The sequence below is a fragment of the Jaculus jaculus genome, chromosome 2 (genome assembly GCF_020740685.1).
Source record: "Jaculus jaculus isolate mJacJac1 chromosome 2, mJacJac1.mat.Y.cur, whole genome shotgun sequence".
NCBI classification, from domain to species: domain Eukaryota; kingdom Metazoa; phylum Chordata; class Mammalia; order Rodentia; family Dipodidae; genus Jaculus; species Jaculus jaculus.
This window is the reverse complement of record NC_059103.1, coordinates 52,643,857-52,663,696: the sequence shown is the minus strand read 5'-3', so window position 1 is coordinate 52,663,696 and position 19,840 is coordinate 52,643,857. Positions and strand designations below refer to the sequence as shown.

Here is a 19,840-nt window from a genome sequence, read left to right as displayed (position 1 = left end):
ACTTACATGGGTCCTGGGGAATTGACCCGAGGTCCTTTGGCTTTGTAGGCAAACACCTTAACTGCTAATCCACCTTTCCAGAACCCTGCTGCTGGTTTTTTTGAGGCAGGGTCTCACTCTATCTGAGGCTGAACTGCAGTTCACTCTATAGCTGCAGGCTGGCATTGAACTCAAAAGTGATCCTCCTGAGTTGGGCGTGGTGGCGCACGCCTTTAATTCCAGCACTCGGGAGGCAGAGGTAGGAGGATTACCATGAGTTCAAGGTCACCCTGAGATGACAGAGTTAATTCCAGGTCAGCCTGGACCAGAGTGAGACCCTACCTCGAAAAACCAAAAAAAAAAAAGTGATCCTCCTACCTCAGTCTCTGAAGTGCTGGGATTAAAGGTGTGTACCACCATATCTGGCTGATGTATTTTTTAAAATAAATGTTTTAAAATACCATTATTAAGAATTTTAGAGTTTAGCCGGGCGTGGTGGCGCATGCCTTTAATCCCAGCACTCGGGAGGTAGAGGTAGGAGGATTGCCATGAGTTCAAGGCCACCCTGAGATGACAGAGTTAATTCCAGGTCAGCCTGGACCAGAGACCCTACCTCAAAAAAAAAAAAAAAAAAAAAAAAGAATTTTAGAGTTCAAGAGATGACTTAGCGGTTAAGGAGCTTACCTGTGAAGCCTAAGGACCTACGTTTGATTCCCAGTACCCACGTAAACCAGATGCACATGGTGGTGCATGCGTCTGGAGCTTGTTTGCAGTGGCTAGATGTCCTGGCATGCCACTTCTCTTTCTGTCTCAAAAAAATACATATATAAATAAAATTAAACCGGGCATGGTGGCGTATGCCTTTAATCCCAGCATTTGGGAGGCAGAGGTAGGAAAACTGCTGAGTTCAAGGCCACCCTGAAACTACATAGTGAATTCCAGGTCAGCATGAACTAGAGTGAGACCCTACCTTGAAAAATAAACAACAATAATATATGTATATGGTTTTTTGCTTTTACTTTTTTTATTAACAACTTCTATGATTGTAAACAGTATCCCATAGTGTTTGTGTGTGTGCGTGTGTGTGTGTGTTTACATCCTTTGAAGAAGTAGAAGCACTTTTGTGTCAAGCAGAACTAAAACCTAGAAGTTCTCCGATGGTTGCAAAAGGATTTTCTTGCCTCCCTAAAGTACTCATAGTGTTCAAAGCAATCAGCATTCACACGTGGGAACAAGAGGAGACCACTACATGAGAAGGGAGAGGCTGCAATCACATTCCTCCCTCTGTCTTCCCATTGTCTTGGGAGGAAACACTTTACAGTGGGGAAGGGTGGTATGTCCTCATTGGGAGCTGTCAAAGGAAGCTAGTGGAGGAGTGTCTATCTCGAAATAATGTTCTCTGCTTGGTCCAAGGTGGGAAGGAGAGGAAGTCATCAGCCACTGAGTAAGCCCTGACTGCTGAGAGCAGTGCCTCCTCTTCTGCGGGTCAGAGTTCGGGTGCTGTACACTTGCTCCATTGTGTTTGTTTATTTGGCCACAAACAATCTAAATTATTCTAGCACGTGGGTTTTACAGCTGCCCTTGGGCCACAGCTCCTGGTGATTGCACAGGGTGGAAAAACCTGCCTCTGCCTTAGCCTTGCCTTGAGCAACAGCCTGGCATCAGGCCCTGGAGATTGGCATATCCTTTGCTCCTTGGGATGGGAAACAGTGGAGAATACTGGAGAAAACCCTGGGTCCTTCCAAATCTAAACTTAAACCAAGGCTTATCTAAATGCAGGAAGCATAGGCAAAATGGCCACCAACCGGGTGTAAGACAGCTTCCAGCTCACGAAAACGACATCGGTCTAGAAGTACCTTGCATAGTCTGTTAAGAGTGTATTTCAGAAATGCAGCTTTACTAAGATATTTGCTCCTTTTTGTTTTTCTTTCCCTTCCTTCCTTCCTTCCTCCCTTCCTCCCTTCCTCCCTCCCTCCCTTCCTTCCTTCCTTCCTTCCTTCCTTTCTTTTTGAGATAGACTTATTACTGAGGCTGGTTTTGAACCCCTTGAAGTAGTTAGGAATGACTGGGCCTTAAAAGTAAACAGCAAGAATATTTTGGACCTAGCCAGGCGTGGTGGCACACGCCTTTAATCCCAGCACTTGGGAGGCAGAGGTAGGAGGATTGCCGTGAGTTCGAAGGCCACCCTGAGACTACATAGTGAATTCCAGGCCAGCCTGGCTAGAGTGAGACCCTACCCTGAAAAAACAAAAACAAACAAACAAAAAAATATTTTGGACCTGCCCTTGTGGTTTGCACTTTGCTAGAGATCAGAGAAGAATCTGACTTCTCCTTATCTCTTGCCTAATCTGTTTTTCCATAAACAACCTGAGTGCCTCTTTAGGAAGGCGTTTCCTCCCTTCCTACAATTCAGGTTTAAATCTAATCCAGCAATTCTGGTTGGTTAAACTCAGCCTTTAGACTTGGCATCATGGCTGTTCTCCTCTTGAGCCAGCCCAGCCCAATCAGCCCCCTCTGAGGCTCACCTGAGCCTGAAGATAAAGTCCACCACAAAAGATTATCCTTACCACGTGGGTAAGCGCTCTTTATCTTCTAGGTTTCCAGCCTGGTAAACCTACTTCCACATGGCAGGAGCTCTGTGTGCGTTCCTCTCTAAATCCCTCTTCATGTTTCTTCCAGGCCCATGCTCACTTAACGCAGAGGATCCCAGACCACGTGGGTGTATCTATTTCCCTTCCCTTGATTCCATACTTCCCTGAATAAATGTGATCATTTAATACTTATCTTTCTCAGTCTTGTTTTATCCTAATTCTTAGGTAAAAGACGGAGCTCAGCTCTTGGAGTTTAAGAACCGTTCTTGAATCCCCCCCAAATCCCATTACACCACAATCCTCCTGCCTCTACATCCTTAATTACCGGTGTGAGCTACCAGCTGCTTATTTTGATTTCCAACTTGAAAAATATTTAGTTATTTTTATTTTTTTGAGGTAGGGTCTCTAGGATGACCTGGAATTCACCATGTAGTCTCTTGCAGATCTCAAACTCAGAGATCCTCCTACCTCTGCCTCTGAAGTGCTGGGATTAAAGTGTGCGCCACCATGCCCGGCTCTCCAACTTTTTTTTTTTTGTTTCCCAGATAGACATTTAATAAATAAAACAAGCACTTGGAAAAAATCCTTTGAAAACAGGCCTAGGGCCACGGATGGCGTACATCAATCAGCTGCACAGGTTTTAAGAAAAGGCCAGATTTGAAAATGTACCCCATCAGGAAACAAGCAAATGCAGAGAGAATAGGGGCGTTCTCAGTAAAGGCTCACGGGGAGTCCTGCAGTAGTGACTGACTCAGCAAACACCACCTGTGCAGCGCTAATCCAAGTCTTTGACTCGGCGGCAGATTTCTTCTGTGAAGTCGGAGCATTTTGCATTGCCTCCCAAATCTTTCGTTAAGCTCTTCCCATCCTTAATTGTAGCAAAACACGCAGCCTCAATTTTGGCAGCATGGTCAAAAAGTCCCATGTGGCGCAGCATCATCACAGCACTGAGTAGGAGGGCAGTGGGGTTGGCCATGTCCTTGCCTGTGATGTCCGGGGCTGTCCCATGGACCGACTCAAAGATGGCGACCCTGTTGGCTCCAATGTTGCCACTTGGAGTCACACCAAGACCTCCAATCAATCCTGCACACAGGTCACTAAGGATGTCTCCATACAAATTTGGCATAACAAGAACATCAAATTGGGATGGATCTTGTACCATGTTCAAACATACTGTATCAAGGTACATCTCATTGAATTTAATATTTTTACAATTCTCTGCAGCTTCCCTGCATTTCTGCAGAAAAAGCCCATCTGACATTCGCATGATGTTGGCTTTGTGCACAGCCGTGACGTTGCTCCGGTGGTTGTTCCGAGCGTACTCAAAGGCGAACTCGGCAATGCGCTTGCTGGCCTCCTCGGTGATGAGCTTGATGCTCTGCACGACTCCTTCCACAATTATGTGCTCGATTCCACTGTATTCTCCTTCTGTGTTCTCTCGAATGGTGACGATATTTACATCGGTGTAAGGGGTTTTATAGCCTTCAATCGACACGCATGGCCGGACATTGGCATAAAGATCAAAGGTTTTATGCAGCAATAAATTCATAGATGGGTGACCAGCAGCTATTGGGGTCTTCAAAGGGCCTTTCAAGCCCATCTTGTTCTTATCCATGGACTCTTTGGCCTCTGGAGGGATCATCCACTTTCTTCCTGGTCCTTGAATGGCAGTGACATTCCGCTCCTCCCACTGAATAAGTGCTTTGGCAGCATCAAAAATCTTCATAACTGAGGCTGAAATTTCTGGGCCAATTCCATCTCCTGGAATTAAAGTTACTGTCTGAACACCACCAGCAAAACCTCTGGTCACCTGTTTTGTATTTTGGAATGCGCCCAGCAGCCGAGAGACCTTGGAGATCCACGCGGACCCGGCCATCGCGCCCGCTCCTCTCGCCCACAGACAGCGGCGACCGCAGGGCGCGTGCGCGCAGCCGGCGCTCCTCGCTTTTCTCTTTCTTGAGATTGAATCTGCTATGTTGTCCAGGCGGGTCTGGACCTTGTTATGTAGTTCATGCTGGGTTCTAGCTCTCAACATTCATATCTTAGCCTCCCAAGAGCTGGGATTACAGGGTTACACCAGCCCTGGCTGGGTTGACTTTTGGTCTGTCTAAGGACACAGTAAAGACTTTGAGGTGGGAATGGTGCCACGTGCTTGTAATCGAGAGATGGAGCTGAGGCAGAGGGATCCTGAGTTAGAGGTTCACTTCGTAGTGAGACTTTGTCTCAAAACAGCCAAGGGTAGGGAGGCATCTTGGGTTTTTTTTTAATTTGAGAGAGAGAGAGAGAGAGAGAGAGAGAGCGCATGCCACGGCTGCCAGCAAATGAACTCCAGATGTGTGTGCCCCCTTGTGCATCTGGCTTATATGGGTCCTGGGGAACTGAACCTGGGTTCTTCGGCTTTGCAGGCAAGCGCCTTAAAGGCTAAGCCATCTCTCCAGCCCATCTCTAACTTTTAAAAGCTCTCATTATCTCTTTAAAAGCTGTGACTACAGCTCAATTAGTAGAGTGCCTAGTTAGCATGCATAAAGCCCTGGGTTCCATCTCCAGCACTGCATTAACTGGGTGTAGTGGTGCACATTTGTAAAGCTTTTAATCCCAGCATTCAGGAGGCAGAGGTAAGAGGATCACCGTGAGTTCAAGGCCACACTGAGACTACATAGTGAATTCCAGGTCAGCCTGGGCTACAGCAAGACCCTACCTTAAGCAAACAAAACGTTAAAGTAAGTCATGAGAATCATGATTTAAAGTTCACATGAAACCATTTATGCAATGACTTGAGTTTTGCTTTTCCTGTAAAATGAAACTATGCTAATTCTTCAAGCATGTCAGACAAGAATGGATCAAGCGCTCTGTATGCATAGTCCTCCAATGGTGTGGTTTGAACATTTATTTATACATTACATATAGAAAATGAGAATACTAAAAGCCAGGTGTGGTGGCTCCACACCTATAATCCCAGCACTTGGGAGGCTGAGGTAGACCGGATTGCCATGAGTTTGAGGCCAGTGTGGCAACATAGTGAATTCCAAATCAGCCTGGGTTAGAGTGAGAACCTGCCTCAAAAACAAAACATGCACATATTTAAATGAAATTGTGGCCCAGCGCCTTTACCTTTGTACAGCAGGAGCCCAGTGAACTAATCACTTCCCACTTCCTCAATTCTGAATAGGTTCCTGACATTATCCCCCCCTCCCCCAGGTAGGACCCTCCTAACTCTGTCTCCCAGAGATGGGATTAAAGGCATGTACCACCAAGCCGGGTTGAAAAGGTCTTTTCAAAAAAAAACAATGTAAACTGGCTTTGGTGGCCCATGCCTGTATTCCCAGTACTCTGAAGGTGGAGGCTAAAGAATCAGTAGTTCAAAGTCACCTCTGCTAAATAGTGAATTCAAGGCCAGCCTAGGATACCTGAGACCCTATCTCAAAATAAAACAAAACAGAACAAAAAACCAAGAAACATTGTATCTTAGTTTTCTCTGTTTGGTGTAACAAATCCCCATACTGAGGGATTTTCTTTTCTTGCAGCTACAGAGATCAGAAGTCTGAAAGCCCAGTGTCACTGGGTTGAAAACTACGTCAGTGGGAGAATCTGTCTCTTTCTTCTTCTGAACTGTTTGATCCATTTATAGTAGAATCACTCCAATGTCTGTAATCACATTGTCTTCTCTCATCCTATCTCCCTCTGCCTCCCTCCTCCAAAGACACTCTTGGACTCAGATAATCCAAGATAAACTCTCAATCTCAAATTCCTTAATTTAATCACATTTGTAAAGCCTTACTGTGTATGATAACAGCTTCTGGTTCCCAGCATTAACATGTTGCCTTTGGAAATCACATTCATCCTGGCCTAAACCTTTAATCCCAGCACTTGGGAGGCAGAGGTAGGAGTTCAAGGCCACCCTGAGACTAAATAATGAATTCTAGGTCAGCCTGAGCTACCTTGAAAAACAAAACAAACAAACAAAAAACACACACAAAAAAGCCTTCTTTCCTTTCTTCCTTTCTTTCTTTAAATTTATCTGACTGAAAAAGAGGGAGAGTGGTAGAGAAAGAGAATGGGTGCACCACGGCCTCTAGCCACTGAAAACGAACTCCAGATGCATGTGACCCCTTGTGCATCTGGCTATGTCCTGGGGAATTGAACCTGGGTCCTTTGGCTTTGCAGGCAAACACCTTAACCGCTAAGCCATCCCTCCAGCCCTCCTACCTCCCTTTCTTGAATAGGATCTCATGTCTCCCAGCCTGGCTTTGAACTTACTATATGGCTGAGGATAAGCTTGAATTCCTGACCCACTTGTTTCCACCTCCCCAGTGATCAGATGATGTCCTGTATCACTGTGCCTGGCTCAGGCAGGGCTGGTGATCGGACTTCGAACTTCATGTGTACTAGGCAAGCACTTATCAACTGAGCTACATCTCCAGCCTCAGTTTCTTGAAAAGTCTGAGGGACACTGTTCTCACCATAAGATGAGGCTGTCCTGAATAAGACAGTGGGGCCAAATTCCATAGGAACTTCCCACATTGTCTCTTAGGCACAAATCTATGTTTCTTCATTTCCTGCCTCAACTTTTCCATGTAATGTTTGACCCAGCTCTATGTGTGTGTGTGTGTGTGTGCACGCAGACCACAGGTCAACATCACGAGTCTTCCTCAATTGCTCTCAACATACTTCTTTGAGATAAGGTCTCTCACTGAACCCAGAGCTAGCTAGCTCCACAGATCCTCCTGTCTTTGCCTCCTTAGTTCTGGGATTGCAGGCATGTGCTACGATGCTTAACATTTTACTTGGATACTGGAGATCTGAACTCACATCTTCATACTTGCATGACAAGCACTTTACTCTCTGAGGCATTCCCCTATTCACCTTGACCCAGTATTTTTTTTTTTTTTTCGAGGTAGGGTCTCACTCTGGTCCAGGCTGACCTGGAATTAACTCTGTAGTCTCAGGGTGGCCTTGAACTCAAGGCGATCCTCCTACCTCTGCCTCCCAAGTGCTGGGATTAAAGGCGTGCACCACCACGCCCGGCTTGACCCAGTATTTTTGTTTCTGTTTTTTGGTTGGCTCTAGCCCAGGCTCACTGTGTTGTCTGAGGGTGGCCTGGAGCTCATGGCAAGTCTCCTAACTCTGCCTCCTGAGTGCTGGGATTAAAGACGTGCGCTACCACGCAGGCAGCTTTTACTTCTGCCTTTACTTTTTTAAAAAAAATTTAAGTACGTGTGTATGTGTGTGAGAGAGAGAGAAACCACGAGAGAATTGGTGCACCAGTCTCTAGCCACTGCAATCTAACTTCAGATATGTGTGCCACCTTGAGCACATGTCACCTTGTACACCTCGCTCTAGCCCAGGCTGACCTGGACTTCACTATGTAGTGTCAGGGTGGCACTGAACTCACAGAGATCCTCCTATCTCTGCCTCCTGAGTGCTGGGATTAAAGGCGTGCACCACCATGCCTGGCCAGGCTTATGGGGGTTCTGGGGAGTCGAACCTGGGTACTCAGGTTTTTCAGGGAAGCACTGTAACTGCTAAGCCATCTTTGCAGTTCTCTGCCTTTACTCTTCCCATTGCTGGCTACCCGCATGATATCTATAATCAAAGTATTGATCATTCAACCTTTTCCTGAACTATATGGTCCAGCCTTTGAGATCTCCCTATTACAAAAGACTTCAGCTCAATTAATAAATTATTTTGTTACTCATGTAAGGACTTGCACCTCCCTCAATGCATGTGTTTCATTACGGTCTGTGGTAAAGACAGTGAAGGTCTGTATTCTGAGAGATTCAGCTCATGCACACCTGTGCTAACATTGAGGTGCATGCACACGTGTCCTGGACGGCTCCGTCCATCTGTGAGGACCTGGCTGTGGGGAGCTGGAAGTGCTGCTGGAGCAGGATCCTGCGTGGTGCCAACAATGCAGATGGTGCTTCACTGCACCGCACCGAGGGCCAGGCGCTGAGCCCTCCAGCCACGCTCCTGTCCTGTGAAGGCCCAGGGACAGCGCCTCCCAGCTTCAGTGTGGCCAAGAATCACCTGGAGGGCCTGGGGACAATGAGATGGCTGAAACTCACCCCTGAAGGTTCTTTTTTTTTTTTTTTTTTTAATTTTTATTAACATTTTCCATGATTATAAAATATATCCCATGGTAATTCCCTCCCTCCCCACCCCCACACTTTCCCATTTGAAATTCCATTCTCCATCATATTACCTCCCCATTACAATCATTGTAATTACATATGTACAATATCAACCTATTAAGTATCCACCTCCCTTCCTTTCTCCACCCTTTATGTCTCCTTTTTACCTTACTGGCCTCTGCTACTAAGTATTTTCATTCTCACGCAGAAGCCCAGTCATCTGTAGCTAGGATCCACATATGAGAGAGAACATGTGGCGCTTGGCTTTCTGGGTCTGTCACCCCTGAAGGTTCTTGTTAGATGGTTTGGGAGATGGTTCCAGAGGGGTCTTTTTTTTTTTTTTTTTTTAGTTAATTTCATTTATTTGGCATGTGTCTGTGTGTTCACATGTTCATGTGTGTAAGTGTGGGTGTGTATGTGCCATGCTGTGTTTGGAGGTCGGAGGATAACTTTCAGGGTCGGTCCTTGCACTTCACCTTGATTTGAGGTGTTTGACAGGCTCTCATTCATTGCCCCACTAATGAGCATCTGGGAAATTCTGTCTCTCACACTGGCATTACTGAAGTCTACCACAGCCTCTGGCTTTTTCTGTGGGGTTTGGGGACTGAAACTCAAGTACTCAGGGTTATGCAGCAAGCACTCTCTCCACTGAGCCATCTCCCCAGCTCCCAATTAAAAAAATAAATGTATATGCTCATGTATGTTCACATGGGTGTGGGAATACATGTGTGCATGCATATGTGTGCATGTGCCTTCTTCAATCACTTTCCACTTTATTCTTTGTCACAAGATCTCTCCCTGAACCTGGAATTCACTCTTTTGGCTAGTAGCCAGCAAGCTCCAGAGGTGCTTCTGTCTCTACCTGCCCAGCACTGGGATTACAGGCATGAACCACCATACCCAGATTTTATTTGGGTATGGGAGATCTGAATTTAAGTCCTTATGTTTGAATGATAAGCACTTTAGTCCACTGAGCCACCTCTGTAGCCCACCCCTCCAATTTTTTTTGAGGTAGGATCTCACTCTAGTTCAGGCTGACCTAGAATTGACTATGTAGCCTCAGGGTGATCTTGAATTTATGGCAATCCTCCTATCTCTGCCTCCCTAGTGCTGGGATTAAAGGCGTGCGCCACCACACCCGACCTGGCCCCTCAATTTTTTTTTTTAATTTATTCATTTGCAAGCAGAGAGAGAGACAGAAACAAAAGAGACAGACACAAAGAGAAAATGGACATGCCAAGGCCTCTAGCTGCTGCAAAGGAACTCTAGATGCATGTGCCACTTTGTGCATCTGGCTTTACATGGGTACCGGAGAATTGAACATGTGAAAAGTGAAAAAGTGCTATAGAGATGTGCGTCTTCTGTAGTATATTTTGGGAGTTTGTTACAGTTCTTTTTTCAATACTTGGTAAATAATATATAATTATAATAATATATAATATTATATAATATATATAAATAATATATAATTATATTATAATTATAATATTATAATCACAGTAATATTATTAATATTATAATATTAACAATAATATAATATTATTAATATTATATAATATAATTATTATAATTATAATTTTTCCATTTACTAATATGCTTAAATTATTTCCCAGCATATTCATTTTTTAAATTTTTTTGTTCACTTTTGTTTATTTATTTGAGAGTGACAGAGAAAGAAAGAGACAGAGAGAGAGAGAGAGAGAGAGAGAGAGAGAGGGAGGAAGAGAATGGGCGCGCCAGGGCTTCTAGCCACTGCAAATGAACTCTAGATGCATACACCCCCCCCCCGTGCATCTGACTAATGTGGGTCCTGGGGAATGGAGCCTTGAACTGGGGTCCTTAGGCTTCACAGGCAAGTGCTTAACCACTAAGCCATCTCTCCAGCCCAGCATATTCATTTTATTTATTTATTTTTCAGGAATATTTGAAGACTAAGACTAAAATACCTTTCTTTTTTTTTTAATATTTTTTGTTTTATTTTTATTTATTTGAAAGTGACAGACAGAGAAAGAGGCAGATAGAGGGAGAGAGAGAGAATGGGTGCGCCAGGGCTTCCAGCCTCTGCAAACGAACTCCAGACGCGTGCGCCCCCTTATGCATCTGGCTAATGTGGGACCTGGGGAACCGAGTCTCGAACCGGGGTCCTTAGGCTTCACAGGCAAGCGCTTAACCGCCAAGCCATCTCTCCAGCCCTAAAATACCTTTCAAATGTGTGTTACCATGTACAACTCTATAGTAAAAGTATGTTATAATTCAGGGAGAAGAAAGGTAACCTCAGTGCAATCCAGGCCAGCAGTGCTTAGAAGTAGGAAGCTGAGTGTTTGGGCCTTTGCCCTCTACTCTTCTGCCAGCCTCCATCAACTTGCCTGGCAAATTCAACTCCAGGAGCCCGAGGGCACCCGGAGAAGTGGAATGTAATCACCGAGGCCGTAGGAAGTAGTCTCAAGACTGCCATGGGCCAGTCTCTTGACTTTGATGCAGATGCCAACTCATCTGCTGTCAGCCTGGCAGGAGGAAGAGGCAGGTGAGCCATCCAGAAGGCATGCTGCCTAGACGGGGCTGGAGCCTGCCTCTTCCTGCCCCACCACGGTCCAGGACGGTGTTCGGCCCTGTGCCTCTTAGGTATGACTAGAAGACACAAGCCCGTGCCTTTCCTACGATGGGTTCATGGCCAGCTATTATAACCTAATTAGGTGAGTTCTTTTTTTTTTTTTTTGAGGTAGGGTCTCACTCTGACCCAGGCTGACCTGGAATTCACTATGTAGTCTCAGGGTGGCCTCGAAGTCACAGTGATCCTCTTACCTCTGCCTGTCACGTTCTGGGATTAAAGGCGTGTACCACCACGCCCGGCTTAAGTGAGCTCTTAATTAGGTACCATGACTGAGGGAAATCTCAGGTATTAAAAAAGTGAGGTTTGGGCTGGAGAAATAGCCTAGTGGTTTAGGCGCTTACTTGCAAACTGACAACCCAGGTTCAAATCCCCAGTACTCACGTAAAGCCAGATGTGCAAAGTGGTGCATGCATCTGGAGTTTGTTTGTGGTGGCAAGAGGGCCCGGTGCACGGATTCATTCTCTCTCTCTCTCCTTGCAAATAAATAAGAATAAAAAATTTTAATTTTTTTTTTTAAGGTAGGGTCTTACTCTGGTCCAGACTGACTTGGAATTCATTCTGTAGTCGCCGGGTGGCCTTGAACTTGCCTTGTGATCCTTCTACCTCTGCCTCCTGGGTACTGGGGTTAGAGGCGTGTGCCACCATGCCCGGCTCAGCAATGGTTTCTTTTAAATGTACTTCCTAGCTAGGCATGGTGCCACATGTTTTTAATCCCTACACTTGGGAGGCAGAGGTAAGAGGTTGTGAGTTTGAGGATAGCCTGGGACCACAGAGTGAGATCCTAGTCATCCTGAACTAGACTAAGACTGTACCTCCATTCTTTTTTTTTGTTGTTTTTTTGTTTTTTTTTTGTGTTTTTCGAGGTAGGTCTCACTCTGGTCCAGGATGACCTGGAATTAACTCTGTCATCTCAGGGTGGCCTTGAACTCATGGCAATCCTCCTACCTCTGCCTCCCGAGTGCTGGGATTAAAGGCGTGCGCCACCACGCCCGGCCCATTCTTTTAATATGTTTTATTTATGAGAGAGAGAGAGAGAGAAAGAAAGAGAGAGAGAGAGAGAGAGAGGGAAAGGGAGAAAGAGAGAAAGAGAGTGGCATGCCAGGGCCTCTAGCCACTACAAATGAACTCCAGATGCATGTGCCATGATGTGCATCTGGCTAACGTGGGACCTGGAGAATTGAACCTGGGTCCTTAGGGCTTTGCAGGCAAGTGCCTTAACTGCTAAGCCATCTCTCCAGCCCCAGCTCTAGCTCCAGTTTTTTATTCTTCCATTTCTCTTGTAACCTTACTGTAGAAAACTAGTCCCTTCATGGTTTCTATCTAGGCCAGTGACAAAATTATCTAAGAGGAGTGGTGTAATGATAAAACAGACTACCGCTCCTCCTTGGGAAAAGCCTGGGTTTCAGGCCGAGGGTCTTGAGCGGGACAGGTTGAGTTACTAGGCCTAGGAGAAGGTCAGAGACGAGAGTGACACAAAAAGCAGGCTGTGTGCTTACATCCAGACCTGTGGGCTGGTCTCTAGGTCCAATTCTCCTTTTACAAAAGGTCTCCCCTCTTGTGGGGTGAGATTACAAAATGCTCAGATGACAGAGCAGGGAAGTTGGGATAAGGGCAGTGGCTGGACATGGGTTATGGTGGTTTCTTGTTCATTCATTTTGAAAATCTTTATTGAACCCTGCTATATCAGGCTCTGCTGAGGAATCAGTATGAACCCATACTGCATACTCCTGTACTCAGTGGGCTTATAGTCAAACAGAGAGCAGCAGGTAGCAATCAATGTTTCCTTTGAATAATGTATAGATGCTACCCTTCCCTTCTTCCCTACTAATGTAACTATTCAGATAGCTTTTTTATTTTAGGGGTTGTTGCAGTTAGGTTCACATTGCTGGTAGAAATCACCCAATCAAGAGCATCTTGTGGGAAAAAGAGGGTTATTTTGGCTTATAGGCTCAAAGGGAAGCTCAATGATGGCAGAGGAAAATGATGGCATGAACGGAGGGTGGACATCACCCCCTGGCCAACATAAGGTGGACCATAGCAACAGGAGAGTGTGCCCAACACTGGCTTGGGGAAACTGGCTATAACACCCATAAACCCACCCTCAACAATACACTGCCTCCAGGAGACGTTAATTCCCAAATCCCTATCAGCTAGCATTCAGAACACCTAAGTTTATGGGGGACACCTGAGTCAAACTGCCACATTCTGCCCCTGGCCCCCATAAACCGATATGTAAAATACAATGCATTAAGTCCAACTTAAAAGTCCCCATGGTCTTTATCAATCCCAATGATGTTCTTTTTTTTTTTTTTGGTTTTTTGAGGTAGGGTCTCATTCTGGTCCAGGCTGACCTGGAATTAACTCTGTCATCTCAGGGTGGCCTTGAACTCATGGCAATCCTCCTACCTCTGCCTCCCGAGTGCTAGGATTAAAGGTGTGCACCACCACGCCTGGCCCAATGATGTTCAAACATCCCCATAGTCCAATATCTTTTAACTGAGCCATAATACCAAAAAATAACCTCAAAAAAACCCATAATGGCACAGAACAAACATTCATACTGCAAAAGATGACATTAGGCATAGCAAAGAAATACTCAAGCAATACATGATTTAAACAGGGCAAACACCAAACTCTGTAGTTCCAAGTTCAATGACTCTAGCCAGTGACAAGTCTCCAAGTCTGATAACTCTAACCAGAAACGAGTCTCTAGCATTCCAATTCTGCCCCTCCAGCTAAGATATTCACAGTCCTGGAAAACTTCTTTAGGGCCGGCAGCTTTCCTTAGCAGCCATCTTGTTGTCCTGGCATCTCCACTGGGTCTCCATTGCAATCCATGGTTCATCCTCATAGCCCCATGGGTTTCCATGCAGGCATCCAGCAAACCTGCTTCACACTGCTCATGGCCATTTCCAAAACACAAGACCATGTTGCAAACTCAGTGACCCTCTCTTTCCTGCATTTCTTATACTCCACAATGCTAGGTAGGGTGCCAATTTGTTAATCCATGGGGGAATAAAACAGACTTTGAAGAACAGCACACTCCTTGAGCACTCAGGCCCCCTTCAAAAGAGTCTACATTCATTCTTTTGTCCCAATTCAGGTCAACTGGCCCAATCTCAAAGGTTGTAATTTCTCAATTTGCAGGTAAATGGGCAGCAGTTTAGGCCCAAATATTTCATTTTTTTTCTGTGCCATATCCCTCTGCCTACACTGGTTCATTTCTATGCAAAGCAACCCTGCACAAATTTTCGGGCATAAGAGCAAGTTTCTCACACAAACTGCTAGCCCAGTCCAAGCAAAGCTCTTTCTCACCCTCATAAGCCAAACCTCACAGTCCATAGTTCTTATTGCATTCAGGTCTTTCAACTCTGACCAGAATAGTCCATCAAGCTGTACTTACAGCACTGCAAGGCATCTCTTAGGCCAAAGTTTCAAATCCTTCCACATTCTTCTTGAAAACCAGCTCCAAAAGGCCAAAGCCACAGTCAGGTTTCTAACAGCAATCCCACTCCTCAGTACCAATTTACTGTTGCAATCAGGTTCACATTGCTGGTAGAAATCACCCAACCAGGAGCAGCTTGTGGGAAAAAGACATTTATTTTGGCTTACAGGCTTGAGGGGAAGCTCCACCAGGGCAAGGGAAAACGATGGCATGAGCAGAGGATGGACATCACCCCCTGGCCAACATAAGGTGGACAATAGCAACAGGAGAGTGTGCCCAACACTGCCTTGGGGAAACTGGCTATAATGCCCATAAGCCCACCCCCAATAATACACTGCCTCCAGGAGACATTAATTCCCAATCTCCATTAGCTGGGAACCTAGCATTCAGAACCCCTGAGTTTATGGCGGCCACATGAATCAAACCACCACAGGGGTCCCTTAGTGATAAGATGTCCTTGGGTATTTTATGTTACTAATAAAACACCTAAGCCAGGCATGGTGGATCATGCCTTTAATTCCAGCTCCAAGGAAGCAGAGGTAGGAAGATTGCTATGATTTTGAGGCCTGGAACTGCATAGTGAATTCCAGGTTAGTCTGGGCTACAGCGAGAACCTACCTTGAAAAACCAAAAAATCACCATAAAATAAAACACTGAAAACTGAATAATGTTTAAAAGGAGAGCTGCACTTGAGCTCACAGTTGGAGGCTAACAGTCTAGGAAGCATAGTGCAATCTAGGAAGGCGTCCTTGACTATGTTGTAATATGACAGAGAGATGGCAAGGAAAATGGTCATGTTTAGAGGGGGTCACATGAATGAGAGAAGAAGCTAGGAAGTGGGGAGAAATCAGACTCTTCTATAATACCCCACTGCCTTAGAAACCTAATCTTGTGACAACTACACCAATTCCTTCCAAGGGTGGTGGCCCCATGATTGGGTCATTTTTCTTTGGGCTCTGCCTCTAAATAATTTATCATCTCTCAGCACCTCCTCCCTAGATACCAAGAGTTCAATATATAAATTCCATCCAAACCATGGCAGGAAGTTTCTGTGTAGTCAGCTCATCTTCCCAATGGAAGGAACCTCCACTTGTCCAGACTTCATGTAGAAAGAGTCCTCTAGGCTGCCATTTTCCAACCAAGGCTGCCTGATGCCCTTCCTCATGGATGGAATGTGGCTTGCTGATTCAAGGGTTTCTGCCCAAAATGTCAGGGTCCATATTCTGTCATTTAGCTTTGCCCTTGCTTACCATATCATGTAGTCTGGTCTCTGTTTTCTTGAAAAGGTTTTTGTTTTTTAAATTTATTTCTTTGAAAGGAGAGAGAGAGAGAAGAGGAGAGACAGAGCAAGAGAGAGAATGGGTGTGCCAGGGCCTCCAGCTGCTGTCAACAAACTACAAATATATTACCACTTTGTTCATCTGGCTTTACATGGGTACTGGGGAATCAAACCTGAGTCATTGGGCTTTGCAGGCAAGTGCCTTAACTGCTAAGACATCTCTGCAGTCCTGTTTTCAAGGAGTCTACAACTACCATTGAACCACCGGATTCTGTAGTAGAGAGTCCTGGTAGTGAGCTTGAGGATAAGGCCACAGGTCTGCATCAGAGAGAGGTGATGGCAAGGATGGCCCAGGGGCTGGAGGTCTGCAGCCTTGACGGCTAAACAAATGTGGTGATTTGAATTAAGTGTCCCCCATAAACAATTTTTTGGCTTTCTAATGAGAAAGCAAGAGAGAGAATTGGTGTGCCAAGGGCCTCCAGCCATTGCAGATGTGGGCCACCTTGTGCACATGGGCTTGGCTTACATGGGATCTGGAGAATTGAACATGGGTCCTTAAGCTTTATAAGCGAGCAACCTTAAGCACTAAGCCATTTCACCAGCTCTGTTTTTGAATGTTTGGTTCCCAGCTGATGCTGATTTGGAAGCTGAAGCTTTGCTGGAGATGTGTTGTCTATGGTGGGCTTAGGGGTGTTACAGCCAGCTGTCCCCCCTTGCCACAACTTTGCTCACTTTCCTGCTGCTATTTTTCACCTGCTGTGGAAGGTGATGTCCATCCTCTGCTCATGCCATGCTTTCCCTGCTATCATGGAGCTTCTCCTTGAGACTGTAAACCAAAATAAACCCTCTCCATCAGCCGCTTTTGGTTGGGCATTTTTTCCTGACAATGAAAAGGTAACTGCAACACTGAGACACCATCAGAGTTTACAGTGCTTTCTCGGGAGCAAAATGTTATGAGGATGGATGGAAAAGCCTGCCTGTGTCTGCCACCAGAGGTAGTTCTTTTCTTAGATGTGTTCTTATGTACCCTAGCCTGGCCTCAAACTCTCTATATTTCATCAAGAATGACCTTGAACTTCCATGCCTCATGCTCCCACAATCAAGTCCTGGGATTATAGGCATGTGAAGTGACACCATGCCTGATTTTCTGTGGTGCTGGCACCAGGGCTTCATACATGCTAGACAAGCTTTCTGTCAACTGAGCCTCATGCGCAGTCCAATGTCCAGGGTCCTAAATGGCATCAACTTGTGTGAGCTCTTCTGTTTGACACCCATGGTTATTCATTGGTGTTTTCTTTGTCATACAGAGTGATCATTGTTGAGCTGGGGCCTCCAGGGGGAGGAAGGACATCAATCCATCCACCTGTGGACTTGGCTGTGCTGCAAAGTCCTGGCAGGGTTTTCCTGATGACCTGCCCTAAGATTTTGGCATTGCCTAAGTCAGCCCCCACAATTACATCAATCTATTCTTTACAATAGTTTCTTAATATGTACCTCCTGCTGGCTCTGCTTCCTGAATATGATGAGGAGGAGATAAAATGAAAGACCTATACACCTGCAAGACGCTGTAGGATCGTCTGTGTGACAACACAGTTTAAAGGTTCAGGTACTGGGAAGGATAGAAGGACATGGCAGAAGAGAAAAAGGAAAAAGACCCCTGCGGTGCCTGACCTGCCCTCATCTGAGCAAGAAGTTCATGAGATGCTATAGACAAGACTCTGCAGATATAGACTAAAGCCAATGTGACACCCTGCATGGCTGCTAGCTCTAGCTCTCTAGAAGAAAGGAAAGAGAAAGGGAGGGAGAGAGGAAGGAAGGAAGAAAGGAAGGAAGAGAGCAAGGAAGGGAGATAGGAAGAAAGGAAGGAAGGAAGGAAAGAAGAAAGAGGAAAGAAGGAAGACACAAGTCTGTGGACTGAGATGTATATTTTGAATAATATTTTCCTCATTTATAAAACCAAATTATAAAAGAAAGAGTTTTATGTTCTCTAAGGGCCTTTGTAGGATTAAGCACATGGATTCCCTTATTAGGCTTTAGAATCTACTGTTGTCAGTTTTGTTGAAGAATAATATACACAAAACAAAATTATTTTATTTTGTTATTATGCTTATTTTGTTTTTTCGAGGTAGGGCTTCATTCTAGCCCAGGCTGACCTGGAATTCACTATGTAACCTTAGGGTGGCCTCGAACGGTGATCCTCCTACCTCTGCTCCCCAGCTGCTGAGAGTAAAGGCCTGGCCCACACAACAAAATTACAGCCCTAGCTCAAGGCCAGCCTCAGATACACAGCAAGTTCAAAGCAGTCCTGGGCTGCATTTACACTCTGTCTCAAAAAATCCAACTAACAAATAATAAATAAATCAAATCAAATAAACTCACATAAATAGACACCTATAGAGTATTCTTTTAAAATACTAATTGATTATTAAATTTAATTGTTATTTATTATTTTGAGGCAGGGTCTCATGTAGCCCAGGCTGGCCTCAAATCTGCTATGTAGCTGAGGCTGACATTGAACTCCCTACGTTCCTGCGTCTACCTCCCAAGTGCTAGAAGTATAGGCATGCACCACTGCCCCCAGTTTATGAGGTCCAGGGAATGGCAGCCAGGGCTCTGTGCACGTGAGACAAACACTCTACCAGCTAAGCCACAGTCTCAGCTCCGTTATGTATTTTTTTGTGTACAATGTCTTTCATTTAGCATAATTTCTCTGAGATCCATGTTTGATCGTTAGTATTTTTTTTTTAATTTTAAAAATATTTTATATTTACGTCCTTGAGAGAGCAAGAAAGGGAGAGAGAGAGTGAGAGAGAGCGTGAGTGCAAGCAGGAGAGCATGGGCATGCTAGGGCCTCTAGTCACTGCAAATTAACTTCAGACTCATGTGCCCTCTTGCGCATCTGGCTTATGTGGGTGCTGGAGAATTGAACCTGGGTCCTTTGGTTTGTAGGCAAGTGCCTTAACCACTAATCCATCTCTCGAGCCCCATTAGTATGTTTTGCAGTATTTCATATTGTCTATTTATTTTTATTTTTTAATTTTTATTAGCATTTCCCATGATTATAAAAACGATCCCATGTTAATTCCCTCCCCCCCCACTTTCTCCTTTGAAATTCCATTCTCCATCATATTACCTCCCCATCACATCATATTGTCTATTTTTAAGTATATATCTTAGTTAGTTATTTTAGAGAGAGAAAGAAGCAGACAGAGAAAGAGAAAGGGAGAAAATGGGTGTGCCAGGGCTTCCAGCCACTGCAAACGAACTCAGATACATGTGCCCCCTTGTGTATCTGGCTTACATGGGTACTGGAGAATTGAATGGGGATCCTTTGGCTTTGCAGGCAAATACCTTAACTGCTAAGCCATCTCTCCAGTCCCATATTGTCTATTTTTATTCTTCAGGACTGATTGTTCATGCCTTCTGTACATTTTCTGTGGGATCATTGATTTCATCATAAATTCACTTTATATATATATATTTAAGATGTATTTGTTTATTTGCATGTTGTGTGTGTGTGTGCACGTGTGTGTGTGCACACATGCACATGCACTCACATGTGGCACCTTTATCATGGCCTCTCACCACTGCAAACCAACCAGACACTTGAGCGACTTTTTGGGTCCAGCTATGCCATTTTTCCAGCCCCCAAATTCACCTTTAAAATATCAGTGAATAATGTAGAATTTTACTTATTTATTTAAAAAATATTTTAGCTAGTTAGATTGAGAGAGAGAGAGAGAGAGAGAGAGAGAGAATGTGAATGAATGGGCAGGCCAGGGCCTCTAGCCACTGCACACACTT

General features: G+C 45.0%; 1 protein-coding gene across 1 annotated transcript; it reads right to left on the bottom strand.

Annotated features, from left to right (window-relative positions):
- Positions 1-3,290: 3,290 nt before the first annotated feature.
- Positions 3,291-4,475, bottom strand: LOC123458767 (isocitrate dehydrogenase [NAD] subunit alpha, mitochondrial-like). The gene has a single exon (XM_045144061.1). The coding sequence runs from the start codon at positions 4,444-4,446 to the stop codon at positions 3,346-3,348; it is 1,101 nt and encodes a 366-aa protein (XP_044999996.1). The 5' UTR covers positions 4,447-4,475; the 3' UTR covers positions 3,291-3,345.
- Between the last annotated feature and the right edge of the window lie 15,365 nt (positions 4,476-19,840).

Coding starts and splice junctions, on each gene's coding strand:
- LOC123458767 (XM_045144061.1), bottom strand. CDS start 4,446: ATGGCCGGGTCCGCGTGGATCTCCAAGGTCTCTCGGCTGCTGGGCGCA.